At 39.3% G+C, this 14,979-nt stretch overlaps 1 protein-coding gene and 1 long non-coding RNA gene across 5 annotated transcripts in view; one reads left to right on the top strand and one right to left on the bottom strand.

The window, feature by feature from the left end:
• The window catches only part of LOC108700909, a 146,395-nt gene extending 139,478 nt beyond the window's left edge, over positions 1-6,917 (top strand). Inside the window, exons 2-4 of the long non-coding RNA XR_001933066.2 lie at positions 917-1,041; positions 2,644-2,773; positions 6,599-6,917. This is a non-coding gene — a long non-coding RNA (uncharacterized LOC108700909). The remainder of the gene's footprint in view (positions 1-916; positions 1,042-2,643; positions 2,774-6,598) is intronic.
• Positions 1-14,979, bottom strand: part of dok5.L (docking protein 5 L homeolog) — a 142,475-nt gene that overhangs the window by 32,721 nt on the left and 94,775 nt on the right. For all 4 annotated transcript variants that reach the window (XM_018234947.2, XM_041576507.1, XM_041576505.1 and 1 more), the window contains exons 3-4: positions 6,977-7,091; positions 2,145-2,264 (exon numbers count right to left, since the gene is read on the bottom strand). In XM_018234947.2, coding sequence (XP_018090436.1) covers positions 2,145-2,264; positions 6,977-7,091 — 235 coding nt within the window. The remainder of the gene's footprint in view (positions 1-2,144; positions 2,265-6,976; positions 7,092-14,979) is intronic.

Below are 14,979 nucleotides of genomic sequence, written 5' to 3'. Positions count from 1 at the left end.
GCAGAGATATCATCGTTAGCTGATAAACATTTTCTAACCTGTCCGATCGACTAAATGACCGATCCCCATGGCACAAAAAGTGTCGGGACACTCGAAATATTGTTTTAATTGAGGATTCGTATGGCTGTATCTTTTGCGTTTATGGGCAGCTTTAGGTAATAGTCCTCAGGCCCTTTAAGTCATCACTTCTTCCCTTTCAGAGGGAACAAGGTTTGGGCCAACTACTCGTTTCTCACTATGAACTTTACAGGGCTAACCCCACCCTCTTGGTTGACACTGAGAAATGCCCCCTTCATGTACCATGCACTTAAGGGACAGTTGCTCTATGGGAACCAATTTTGGAAGGCTGGCTAATACCTACCCAATATAAGGTAAGTTAATTATAAACCATTGCAGCGTTGTGCAAAAGGATGGTTTGTACTTACATGTTCAAAATAAGTACTACACTTCAGCCAATCAGAAGTGACTTTGTACTAGTCTAGTAAGGTTAGTAATGTGAAAAGGGGTGATTGGTTGGTACGTATGGGTTTTCAATGCAAAACAAAATTTGGGCATATATCTACATACTCAGCAAGTGATCGTAGTCTATTCATCCAACTGTATTATGATGCTTCACAGTTCACTGTTGGGTGTTTTTGCAAGAGACAATGAGGATGTGGATAACAGCCCAAATTAGAGGAGGAGCTTTAAATTTGATGTGTTCATTTTAAATAAGCTTTATATCTGAGTGACATGATTTCTCTGTGGTCTACAAGACAATACTCAACACACCAAAATGTCTTCTGAGGAAAGTATAGTAAGTAAAGGTGCATCATATATTTAGAACGATTGTTTGGCTTTTGAACCAATTTATTGACTGGTATCTATCATGTCTCTGAAATGGAAATATTTTAAACATATTCTTCTATGATTTTAGATCAAGAAACCCAACCACATCCTATGCTTACAGGCCTCCGGGGGGCCTATACTCTGTACTCTGCACAGGTGGATACGAAATGAAGTCTACATGTCTCTTTGATGAGTGTTGGACGGTATAGAAAGGTATTTTTGCTCCTCAACATCTATTATTATGAGGGATAATGTACCCCTTCTGATAAATATATCCAAGGATTATGTGACCATATAAAGACATATACAGGGAACTCTGAGTATTAAGTGATAATGTACCTCCTACTGTAAATGATAAGGATATTAGAAGTCACTGAGGGGTTCTGTGACCATATAAAGGCACAAGACTGCAGGCTGAGTTATACAGGGAATTCTGAGTATTACTCATGTATTATAAGGGATAATGTACCCCCTACTGTAAATGATAAGGATATTAGAAGTCACTGAGGGGTTGTTCTGTGACCATATAAAGGCACAAGGCTGCAGGCTGAGTTATACAGGGAACTCTGAGTATCACTCATGTATTATAAGGGATAATGTACCCCCTACTGTAAATGATAAGGATATTAGAAGTCACTGAGGGGTTGTTCTGTGACCATATAAAGGCACAAGGCTGCAGGCTGAGTTATACAGGGAACTCTGAGTATCACTCATGTATTATAAGGGATAATGTATCCCCTACTATAAATGATAAGGATATTAGAAGTCACTGAGCTGTTCTGTGACCATATAAAGGCACAAGGCTGCAGGCTAAGCTATACAGAGAACTCTGGAGTATCACTCATGTATTATAAGACATACTGAACTCCCTAAATAAATCCTCCTTACATTTAAGGATTTAAGTTTTCGAATACCTTATTATCTCTTCTATCTAGAAGGATAATCATTATCTGTTAAATAGATTCTTTTCTTTACTTCTCACCAGCAGTTTTTACAAATACCACTTCCTCTAGTCAACATAATATTTACTCACTCCATTTCCTCTATACACAACTTTATTTCCTTCCATCCATCATAGGTCAAAATGAAATTACCCTAAGCAGAAATATCAGTAGATATATTTCAATATCCTTCTCCATATAATACAGTATAATGCCGTCCCACTTTGTGACCACTATCTATAAATCCTTTGCTATAATGGATAAAATATACTGTATGTATTTAAACTCAGGTAAAGGCTTTTTCAATTCTTTTTCCCAACCGTTTACAGCAATACCAGGTTTCTGACTTGGATTAAGTACTTACTTGTCACTTACCATTTTGCTCTCTTTCCACACCAGTGGCCAATAAATCAGGTTCTCCTAGACTGATATCATTTATCCTTGTTCCCAAACATTCTGTATGCAAAACCTTGCACCATTCGTCAGCTTCAAGTTCTGCCCAATGAGAAAGAAAATGCACATGAAGAAGGGAGCCTTTTAGAAGATTGTTTATCGGTAGAGAGGAGAAAACCACTAAAGCAGTGGCTGTAGGACATTTTCAGTGAAATCCCCCCTTGTAGGCTTATGCTTCAAAGTCCTCTTTAGTTAATAACAAGCTTACTGAACTATAAAACCATTTACAGTCATTTACTGTAGCCTTAGTTCACGAATATTTAGGCATCAAATAACTTTCCTCATACATTTCACCATAAGTGACCTTCAATGTGGGCTTCAAATCCATCCTGAAGAACTAACATATGTATCAAGTTTGAAAAATGTCTATTTATGATGGGTTCTCTGACCACTGTCATGGTTATCTTCTTCTCTTTCTTAGCCTCTCCGGCCTCTTTAGCCTCTACTTATGCCTCAACAATCCTCAAAGAACACAGTGGTTTGAGGGGTGACTGTTATCTACTGGGGTATTATATATTGAGGAACCAGACGTGATTGTGGTCCCAGGCCAGGTCTGTATAGCCACGTACAGCTGTATTATGCCTTTTTTACCAGTAAGCAACATTCCGGTGTAAAAAGAGTTGGGGAGCAATGCTCTCGTGAAAAATATTCCTTGGTGGTGCAAAATAAGGGCTGCGATTGTCCATTTCGTAGACCCTATGTGAACTGCCAGCCCACAGGAGACTCTGTTTGGCAGTACACCTGGTTTTTATGCAACTAAAACTTGTCTCCAAACCAGGATTTCAAAAATAAGCTCCTGCTTTGAGGCCACTGGGGGCAACATCCAATGGGGTTGGTGAGCAACATGTTGGGGATCACTTCCTTAGACGGTCACTATTTATATAGAGGGGGACTGTTTGTGTACCTAAAATGCCAGGGTCTCTTTTGAATCTTTGTCCAGACCTGCTTGATGACATTGTGAGAGAGGTCTGGCAGAAATGGCTAAAGATGAAAATGACCAAGTAGAGAGGAATTTAAAATGTCTCTTGCTCATAGCCTTAACAGATAAAGACCATCAAACTATGGCAGCATAGGTATTCCCCTGTACTAAGCACAATTCAGCAGGAACAGTCCCATAAATTTGCTCATAGCCTGTACAGAGAGATCCCATAAAACTATGACAGTATAGGAATTCCCCTGTACTAAGCACAATTCAGCAGGAACAGCCCCTAAGTTTGCTCATAGCCTGTACAGAGAGATCCCATAAAACTATGACAGCATAGGTATTCCCCTGTACTAAGCACAATTCAGCAGGAACAGCCCCCTTAGTTTGCTCATAGTCTGTACAGAGAGATACCATAAATGGTAGAATATATTCGCCTGTACTAAGCACAATTCAGCAGGAACAGCCTCCTAAACTTACTCATAGCTTGTGCAGAGAGATACCATTATAAACACTAAGCACAATTTAGTGGGAGCAGCTCTAAAATTGCTCTGAACACAGAAAAACAGCAAAACCAAATCTAACATAGATATTATCCTGTACTAAGCACAACTGAGCAAAGTAAATCAAGAGGAGAGTGTCCCTGGGGCTCTGTCTAACAACTAGAACATGATATGTACCCCCCATGGAATTTTCTGTAGGGATTTGGCAGATGGTTTCTTATCAACAGACCATTCATGGGATATGCCTTGCAGCTAGATAAGCAATCTTACGTGCAATGGAGATGTTCCCTCGCATCATGACACATGTAAACTGCTTCTTATCTGGTAACTCACTCGTTGTAACGAAACGGCCTCTATTTAATAGAATTATTGCATTTACAGGATTTCTGAAAGTGAATTCCTTCAGCAAGAACCACCTTTATCTGTAAAGATCCTGTATATTCACCTGCGGGATTAATGTACCAAAACAGATCGGATCTCTTAATTTAAGCAAATGAACAACTGCTCCTAATTATTCTGTAAGATCAGGTTTAGCGAAATGGTGCCGGCATCTTGTTTTTGATGCAGGTGTCCGTTTTTTGGTCGATGCCAGTGAATTTTCGTGACCATTTTGCGAATTTATTCGCCAACTGCAAATTCGCGCCTGGCGAATAAATTCGCCCCTCACTAATCAGGTTTAAAAAAAAAAGTGATCAGTGTCAGAGTTCAGGTAGTGACTTGGGTTTTCTGGCATTGATTTGCACAAACCTGACCACAAAGGTAAGTAAATATGTCCCTTTTTTATTCAGTATGTGCATTTAAACTTCTATCATCCAAGCTTTGCAGGCTCACTTTGTACTCATTTGTGACTTGACATTCCCCACAACTGCTGCATTCATTGGCCATATTCTGAGTAGTTTTTCATTTTGTTACAAATAAAGCCAGACATTATAAATAGGGATGCACCGAATCCACTATTTTGGATTTGGCCGAACCCCCGAATCATCCACGATAGATTCAGCCGAATACTGAACCCTAATTTGCATATGCAAATTAGGGGTGGAAAGGGGAAATAATTTCTTACTTCCTTGTTTTCTGACAAAAAGTCACACAATTTCCCTCTCGCCCCTAATTTGCATATGCAAACTAGGATTCGGATTCCGTTCGGCCAGCATAAGGATTTGGACGAATCCTGCTGAAAAAGGGTGAATCCTGGCCGAATCCCAAACCAAATCCTGGATTCGGTGCATCCCAAATTATAAAAAAAAAGGTTATTTATAAAATATTGATTTGTTGATACATGTATGGGATCAGTTATCCAGATAGATTATGGAAAAGCTGTCTCCTGTAGACTCCATTTTATCCAAATCAACATTTTTAAAAGTGATTTCCTTTTTCTGTGTAATAATAAAACAGTAGTTTGTACTTGATCCCAACTAAGATATAATTAATCCTTATTGGAAGCAAAACCAGCCTATTGGGTTTATTTAATGTTTACATGATTTTCTAGTAGACTTAAGGTATGAAGATCCAAATTACATTATCCGGGAATCCCCTTGTCCTGAGCATTCTGGATAACAGGTCCCATACCTGTATATATAATGATTATTCATCCCCAGAACCTGCTTTTCCAGGAAGGACACTCAAGTAGTCAATTGGCTGCCTTTTCCCCTTATACAGATATGGGATCCATTATCCCGAAACTAGTTATCCAGAAAGCTTCGAATCACGGAAAGTCTGTCTACCACACGCTACATTTTATCCATATAATCCAAATATTTAAAAATTAAAATTAAGAAAACTTGATCCAAACTAAGATATAATTAATCCTTATTGGAGGCAGAACCAGCCTATTGGGTTTATTTAATATTTACATAATTTTCTAGTAGATTTAAGGTATTAAGATCTAAATTACTGAAAGATCCGTTATCAGGAAATCCCCAGGTCCCGAGCATTCTGGATAACACTCTGGATAATACCTGTACAATGTTACTGCACTGGAGCATTTATAAAACGTGTCTCCCTGACTCTAATCTAAGGGGCAGATTTGTCAATTTTCAAGAATGAGAAAAAAAAACAAAAAAACTTGAATAGACACAGTAACATTTTTTTAAAATCAAACACCACAAAAACATATTTCAAAACGTTTAAGAAAACTTGATCATGCTTATTACTGAAAAAAAAAACTTGAATGCAATAAAAATCACTTCATTCCATTGATTTTGTAAAAAAAAAATCTCAAATGAACTTGAATCTTGACAAAGGTAGTGATGGGCGAATAAGTTCACCAGGCGCAAATTTCTGCATTTCACGCCGGCGAATAAATTCACGAAACGGTCGAGCAAATTTGCCGGTAAAAATTCTGCCGCGTTAAAAGACACTCAAATGTTTTGAATTTTTGCCCGAAAATTTAGAAAAAGACGGAACAGACCACAAAAACTTAAAATTGACATAGATGTCTCTCCCATTCACTTACATAGGACCTCTTCAGGTCTGAAATGGTGGATTTTTAGATTCAAGCTTTTTGCTGCATGGGGGTATAATAAATCTAAAAAAAAATCTCTAAAAATTTGAATTTTCAAGTGAAAAAAAATAGAATTTTGCAAGATTTTAACATTTTGACTTTAATAAATAACCCCCTTAATCTGTACCCATATAATTACAAACTGATTTTTGGCATTTTAGAAATAAGCTCTTCATTTGTAACACGCACACACATGGACTGTTTAAATTTAAAAACTCAGATGCGATGTGAGTAGAAGGTGTTTTGTTAACATTCAAGCTATCTTATTTTTTGTGTTTTTCAACAAATGAATTTTAAAATCCAATTGAACAATGCAATTTTTTCTAGCCAATTAACTCAATTTAAGATTTTACAATTTTTAGAACAATGTTCTAGGCTTTAGAACCCAGTCAAAGGTGACCACTACCCCCACCATATATATAACAAATGTAACCTTGCTTTCTTGTAGAATTTTGGTGATTTCCAAGGTCCCCTAAGCTTAGCTTCTCACCAGAACTCACTGAGCATGTGCAGTGCCACTGACACTCAGAAGATGATGTAACAAGATCCAAGATGGGGAGCTGCTGGGACAAATTTGAATCTTTACCAGGAACTACAAGATATTACCAGAAGATGATTATAGAGTGATGGCAGTTTCAACAACATCTTCAGAGTAGTAGATATACTTTTTTAAATTTTTGGTTCTAAATCGAAGGTTTTCATCCTCTGATAATATTCTCTAAAAGAAAATACTATTTCCAAGATAAAGAATGAACCTTGATGAAAACCAGAAAAGCTTTATCTGTCTCCTTTAATAATTCATAGTGCATTCTTAAGGATAACGTACCGGATTCGCAGGCGAAGGTTTTTGAGGTGTCGTCTGTGAAAAATATGCCTACAGCGTGCTTCTTCGTGGTTTTGGGGAGCCGAAGCACATTTTTCACATTATTGAGTTCTGTGACCTAGAAAAAAAAAGAGCACTTTTTATATTAAAGCAGTAAAGAAAAGGAGTTGGTCGTATAAGGCAACAAATGAAATTCCGGCACAAAAAGAGGCAGAAATTACAGAGCTCAAGGGTGCACAGTTATAAAAGCAAAGGGGTTTATTGAAAGGTGCCGGACCTTTATTTAACACAAAATAACCCTCTGCATCAGCATAAACACAGGTTCTATTATTCATCAGTTGACTGTTTAGGCACTAAATTTGCACAATATCATTCTTTCAAATTCTGATACATAAACAGTGGGTATTGAGCCTGATATTCCTTCTAAAAGGCATCCCTACTGAACCTAAAGATAAATCTCTACTAGTAACCCAGGGGGACTGGGTTTGTATTTGGCTACAAGAATATATATATAATATATAGTATCATTTCCCCCATGATTCCTTGACTGAGGGCTAAAACCACTCATTTTTGTTTTGAAGGAAATGCTATGTGTGCATAATGCATATAGAGAAAAGCTTTTACTGCAATGCTTGCTCAGTGGAAAAAAATTTCAGCACCTTTTAGATCTCTTCACACTTTGGAACTGGGTTCTTCCATTAATTGTGGTGCCCAATGCAACAGAAATACAAATACCGGTATGGGATCCGATCTGGAAACCCATTATCCAGAAGACTAAAAATTACAGTAAGGCCATCTCCCATCCATTTTATCTAAATAATCAAAATTTTGAAAAAGTATTAACTTTTTCTTAATAATAATAATAAAACAACAACAACAACAATAATAAGTATCTTGTACTTGATACAATCTAAAATATAAATTAATCTTTACTGTTTAAATGATTTTATAGTAGACTTAAGGTATAAAGATCCAAGTTTAAGGACAGATTTGTTATCCAGAAAACCCCAGGTCCCGAGCATCGTGGATAACAGGTCCCATACCTCTAATAACTCTTACCTTTTATAGTACCCTCCCTCCACCCGAGCTCGACTTGCAGCTTCCCTTTAAAGACCTGCGCCGACCCGCCCCACCGATGACATCACAAAAGGGACGTGGCTAGCAGGTGCGCAGCTATAAAGCCGGAAGTCAGAAGCCGACAGTTGAAGGTGGCGGGCGGGGAGAGCAGGAGGAAGAGCTTGACCCGGACCCGCCTGCCACCCGCACCCGACACTGCACATCACTAGTAGTCACTAAGACTCAGGGATCCCCAACCTTTAGAACCCGTGAGCAACATTCAGAAGTAAAAGGAGTTGGGGAGCAACACAAGCATAAAAAATGTTCCTGGGCTGTCAAATAAGTGCTTTGATTGGCCATTTAGTAGCCCCTATGTGGATTTTCAACATACATTGAGACTCTGTTTGGCAGTGCACATAGTTTTTATACAACCAGAACCTGCCTCCAAGCCTGGAATTCAAAAATAAACTCCTGCTTTGAGGTCACTGAGAGCAACATCCAAGGGGTTGGAGAGCAACATGTTGTTCAGGAGCTACTGGTTGGGGATCACTGCACTAAGTGGACTAAAAATACTGATGTCCAACAACCACCATCAGTGCAGTCAACATAGACTGAGGTTCAGCCAATTAACAAACAGGGCAGCCTGGTTGCTCCATTATTGTCTTCTTGGCGATATGAATTCCCCTTTCCTTGAGAACTAGGGGCAAATTCACTAAGATTCGTAGTTGCGCCAGCGTCCGCTTCGCCGCACTTCGACAGGCGAATTTTCGCCAGCACTACGCAAATTCACTAAAATCCGAAGTTGCGCTCAGGGGAAACAAAAGGTTGCGAAGTTGCACTAGCGTTAATTCGCCAGGCAAAGCGAAGTTACACTAGAGATGCTTAATTTGCATACAAATTGAATTTACAATGGAGGTATACGTAGCAGAACTACACAAGCCTGGGAAACCTTCAAAACATCAAATAAAATGTTTATTTTGCCCTACACATGTGCCCACTGTATAGTTAAAGTGCCATGAGTTAGGAAATGTAGGGGGGAAGGAGGGGAGCCACAAAAACAATTTCGATCTTTTTCAGCCTATCACCCATAAAAAAAAGAAAAAACTTCAACTTTTTTGAAGCAATTCCGATCTACTCTATTGCACTTCGCCTGGTCTGAGGTGGCGAAGGAAGTCTAGCGTAAAAGGTAGCGTTCCGAAAAATGCGCGCGTTAGTGAATTTGCGTAGTTACGTCCATTGCGCAAATTCGCCAGGCGTAAGGGTGCGAAGTAACACTAGCGAATTTACGCCATCGTCCGAGCTACTGGTTGGGGACCACTGACATAGGGCAACTGAATAGCCAATCATATCCTTTATTTGGCACCCCTCAGTAACTTGTTTCATGATTGTGTTGCTCCCCAACTCTTTTTACAATTTTTCTGTGGTTCACAGGTAAAAAGGGTTGGGGACCCCTGGTTTAAAGGGGCCATGTGGATGCACAGTGTATATTAAAACCATTTGTTTTTTAGTGATATATTTCTATTAATAACAAATGAAGTTCTGTCTTAAATACCATGAATACATTGGTACCAGGGGGCAGCTCTGAGAAAAAGAAAACCCACAAACTAAAATCTAGAAGACAAACACAAAAGTCACATTTTATGAGCCAAACATTAATAGTGTCTTGGTGATACATTATGTGTGTGATACATAGTCCTGGGCCAGTACCTCTAAGAGAAAAATGAACACTCAGAGAACGATGTATTATATATTCTGCCCAATTCTGGGTTTTTCCCGCATGTGTAGGGCCATAAATCTTTTCTGAATCTTGCGTTTTGTCATTCTGCCTATACTGCACATAAAATGACGACATGTTTAGAAACACAGAAATGTTGTTGAGCATTAAAGGCAGAAGCAGCAAAAATACAAACAAAATCACTAGGGAGGGATAAAGAAAATATTCTGTAGGCTAAAATTGCTCAAGTGTTGTTTAATTATTGCCATAGTATGGAGATTAGGACAATTTGTTTAATGGATAACCCAGCATATAGTTCTGCCCATGCTTGTTGGCCTGTAGAGCAAGCTGAGAGAAGGGAGGTTTCATAGTAGGGAAAAGAAGATAAATTTGATGAGCACAAGACTTAAAGCAGAGGTGCAAAACTGAGGTGCTATACCCTGTATAGAAGCCAAAAGCAGGACTGTAATGATGGTCAATTGCACTGTGAGTTAAGAAAATGGGTTTATTTTAAGATCAAATTGCCCCTGGAACTATAGCAGGGTGACTGTTACCCCAATGTTTCTATATATCTGTAACTTTGTTATGAGCTAAGGGGAACCAGCCTGAAGGTCAGTTAGGGGGAGATTTGGGGTGAGTGCTTATTTGTACCCTGGGTACCCCTGGAACTATAGCAGGGTGACTGTTACCCCAATGTTTCTGTATATCTATAACCTTGTTATGAGCTAAGGGGGCCCAGCCTGAAGGCCAGTTAGGGGGAGATTTGGGGTGAGTGCTTATTTGTGTCCTGGGTACCCCTGGAACTATAGCAGGGTGACTGTTACCCTAATGTTTCTGTATATCTATAACCTTGTTATGAGCTAAGGGGGCCCAGCCTGAAGGCCAGTTAGGGGGAGATTTGGGGTGAGTGCTTATTTGTGTCCTGGGTACCCCTGGAACTATAGCAGGGTGACTGTTACCCCAATGTTTCTATATATCTGTAACCTTGTTATGAGCTAAGGGGGCCCAGTCTGAAGGCCAGTTAGGGAGAGATTTGGGGTGAGTGCTTATTTGTGCCCTGGGTACCCCTGGATCTATAGCAGGGTGACTGTTACCCTAATGTTTCTGTATATCTATAACCTTGTTATGAGCTAAGGGGGCCCAGCCTGAAGGCCAGTTAGGGGGAGATTTGGGGTGAGTGCTTATTTGTGTCCTGGGTACCCCTGGAACTATAGCAGGGTGACTGTTACCCCAATGTTTCTATATATCTGTAACCTTGTTATGAGCTAAGGGGGCCCAGTCTGAAGGCCAGTTAGGGAGAGATTTGGGGTGAGTGCTTATTTGTGCCCTGGGTACCCCTGGATCTATAGCAGGGTGACTGTTACCCCAATGTTTCTATATATCTGTAACCGTATGAGCTAAGGGGGCTCAGTCTGAAGGCCAATTAGGGTGAGAGTTAAGATGATAGCTTATTTGCTCCCCTAGAGTGTTATGTAATGGTAACATTATTAAGAGAAGGTTGGGGGGCATTACTATCTTTTAGACCACTAAGACTCCAAATGCACTGGCCAATATGGCAGCTCTTTCCTATAAATATAAAGAGAAGGAATGTTCTGGGCACACAATAAGCTATACCCTCATACTGTACTGTCTAAGGGAAACAATATGGCACCTCCTTCCCATATGTATAAATACAAATATACAGAGGAATGTTCTGGGCACAAAATAAGCTATACCCTCATACTGTACTGTCTAAGGGAAACAATATGGCACCTCCTTCCCATATGTATAAATACAAATATACATAGAAGGAATGTTCTGGGCACACAATAAGCTATATCCTCATACTGTACTGTCTAAGGGAAACAATATGGCACCTCCTTCCCATGTGTATAAATACAAATATACAGAGAAGGAATGTTCTGGGCACACAATAAGCTATATACTCCTACAGGTATGTTATCTGTTATTAAGAATGCTTGGGACAGGACATGGGGTTTTCTGGATAATGGATCTTTCCATAATCTTGACACCTTATGTCTATGCAAAAATCATTTAAACATTAAATAAAGCCAATAGGCTAATTTTGCTTCCAAAAAGGATTAATTATATCTTAGTTGTAGTTAAGAACAAGCTACTGTTTTATTATTACAGAGAAAAAGTAATTGGGGTTTGAAAAATTATTATTTGGATAAAAGGCAGTCTTTGGGAGATGACCTTCCCGCAATTTGGAGCTTTCTGAATAACAGGTTTCCGTATGACAGATCCAAAACCCGTACTGTCTTAGAGGAAACAATATGGCAACTTTCTTAAAAATACAAATACACAGAGGATGAATGTTCTCTGTGTGCAGTAACCTATACCCATACACTTATAGTCTATGAAAGTTATAATTAGTTACCCAATATACCACATTTACAACTAGTCTCTGAGTCACCCCGTGGATACAAACACAATACAAATCTCAAATGTGACACTGCTGCCGGTGTTTCTTTCATCAGCGATCTCTCGCCTACTAAGCGCAGTTTACCTCTCATGCCGAAATGTAAGTTGTCGGAAGAGCAGGCACGCAATAATGGGGGACATGAATAAAGAGCAGGGGGAAAGCATTAGTGACTCTTTTATACATTCATCTTTTATGTGCTTGTCCTACATGCAGCCTGAATAATTCACGTGGCGGTTACAAAGAGCTGAATTAATCGCTTCCACTGTGTACAGAGTACAGTTCCTCGTTCCAATTAACACCCTGTCCAGATCTTACCTGCCCCGCACGGGTAACCCCTCCGCAAGCCGCAAAGAGACACATTGATTGCTCAGCAAAGAAAAAAAAAAACGCCATCATTACAGCGAACGGAATCTGACAGCAAATAACAGTCTGACACATTGTGATACGAAACCTTTAACCCTCGTAGGACTAATAGGACTGTGTCGCACTTTCTTCTCTTCTATTGAACGATCGGCGCCGTTATGTGAAAAGGCAAAAAAAGGAGGAAAAAAAACACAGACGAAGGCAGATTGTTATTTTTTAGTTCTTTTGCTTTAATCTTGGGGTGAAAGAAATCAAGCTTTACTTAAAAGAAAGACGAGTAAATTGCACACACACCATAACAGCTGAAAAAGCAAAGTTCTGGGCCGCTGTTCTGAAACGCTGGTTAAAGCAGAATTGGCGTTTAGGAAGACGGCTGTATTCAACGGCAAATAAGAGTGTCGTTTTAAGTTTAAATTAGGTGTCTTCTGTATTGTATAAAGTCACCGATGCCCAGCAGCATAAAGTGAAAAGAGAAGTTTTATAGTTTTTGTTTCTGTAGGGTAAAAGTGGAGTAACCCTTCCAACATTCTTCCCTTGTCTCTGTCAATATTCACACCTATCTAGTGCTACCAATCCCTATTTCTGTAGGGAAATGAGAGCAGACAGTAACCCTTCCAACACTTTCCTCTTGTCTCTATCCTTATATATTAGGTACCTATCTAGTGTTACCAATCCCTATTTCTGTAGGGAAATGAGAGAGAGCAGACAGTAACCCTTCCAACACTTTCCTCTTGTCTCTGTCCTTATATATTAGGTACCTATCTAGTGCTACCAATCCCTATTTCTGTAGGGAAATGAGAGAGAGCAGACAGTAACCCTTCCAACACTTTCCTCTTGTCTCTCTCCTTATATATTAGGTACCTATCTAGTGTTACCAATCCCTATTTCTGTAGGGAAATGAGAGCAGAGCAGACAGTAACCCTTCCAACACTTTCCTCTTGTCTCTCTCCTTATATATTAGGTACCTATCTAGTGTTACCAATCCCTATTTCTGTAGGGAAATGAGAGCAGAGCAGACAGTAACATTTCCAACACTTTCCTCTTGTCTCTGTCCTTATATATTAAGCACCAATCTAGTGCAAAAGAGATACTGTATGCTGTAAATAAGATCACAATTCTCTACTTAAAAAATGGAATGCTTGCCACAATTGCCCATCGCACATGAACAGTGCCATGTCAGGCATGTAGTGTCAGGTCAAGATGTCCAGGGCCCACCACAGCTGATGTCTAGCAGCTCCCATAGCGTGCAATCCAGCTCCGACAAATGTCATGTCATCCCCCACCCGTACACCTTACCTTGCTTACCTGTTGCAGCAGCAATCGGGGTCAGGGAGCAATGGTGCAAACTGTAGGCCTGGGGTGGCCGGATCAGGACCTACTGTTTTTTTTTTCTTGGTGTCCCACTAGCCCAGGTTGACCCTGCAGGCACCCCACTAAAGGGGTCAAGTAGGCAAGCCAAAACCGGCAACATTGTAGGACATGCACCAGCTGCAACCATGTGACCCAACACTTGGTTAGTTTGCCATAATCCAGACCTAATAAGCACCAAATGACAACATTCCCAACCTTACCACTGGCTATGACAATACCTATAAAACTCTCTAGAACCTGCTCCAACGGATCCTAGACACACACACACACTCGGGGCAGTTTTATCAGTGCAACTATGTTTTTTAGAGCATAAACAGATATCTTTTCCATTATGTCTAATTAAAAGTTACATTAAAATTGTATTTTGTAATTATTTTTTCAACACATGCAAAAATAATACAATAACACAATTGTTTTGACAGATTTGTGTAGGAATTCCTAGTAATCTATTTCCAGGTTGTTGGAAAATCAAAGCGGCTCAGGTCTGATTTTTATCTTGAACTGCTGATTTGCACGTTGGGGATTAGACTGAGGTAACATGAGATTTATTTTAATACAGAATCAATTTTTATATTTTTGTTCTTATGGCTGATCTTAGGTAAATAAAGTGTCCTTTGTCCGGCTTTAATCATCTTATATAGCATGAAGTGCTTTCTAGTGTATGGATATTGTATTCCACTAAGGACTTTGGATATTACACGTGAGCTTTGGAAATCAATTTTTCAATTAATATTCTGTGACAATGAAAAATAAATAATGATAATGGCCAAGAGAAATAGCTAGTTCCTTAAATTAACAGAAATAATTTTTGAGATAGAAAGATTACTCAAGTAAGGCTGTTCCCAAATGAAGATGTTCAATAGCAAAATCAATAACATTTCTTCTAAAAATGATTTCCCTTAGACAGTACAGTATGAGGGTATAGCTTATTGTGTGCCCAGAACATTCCTTCTCTGTATATTTGTATTTATACATATGGGAAGGAGGTGCCATATTGTTTCCCTTAGACAGTACAGTATGAGGGTATAGCTTATTGTGTGCCCAGAACATTCCTTCTCTGTATATTTGTATTTATAC

This window comes from Xenopus laevis, chromosome 9_10L (genome assembly GCF_017654675.1).
Source record: "Xenopus laevis strain J_2021 chromosome 9_10L, Xenopus_laevis_v10.1, whole genome shotgun sequence".
NCBI lineage: Eukaryota > Metazoa > Chordata > Amphibia > Anura > Pipidae > Xenopus > Xenopus laevis.
This window is presented reverse-complemented; position numbering and strand designations above follow the sequence as displayed.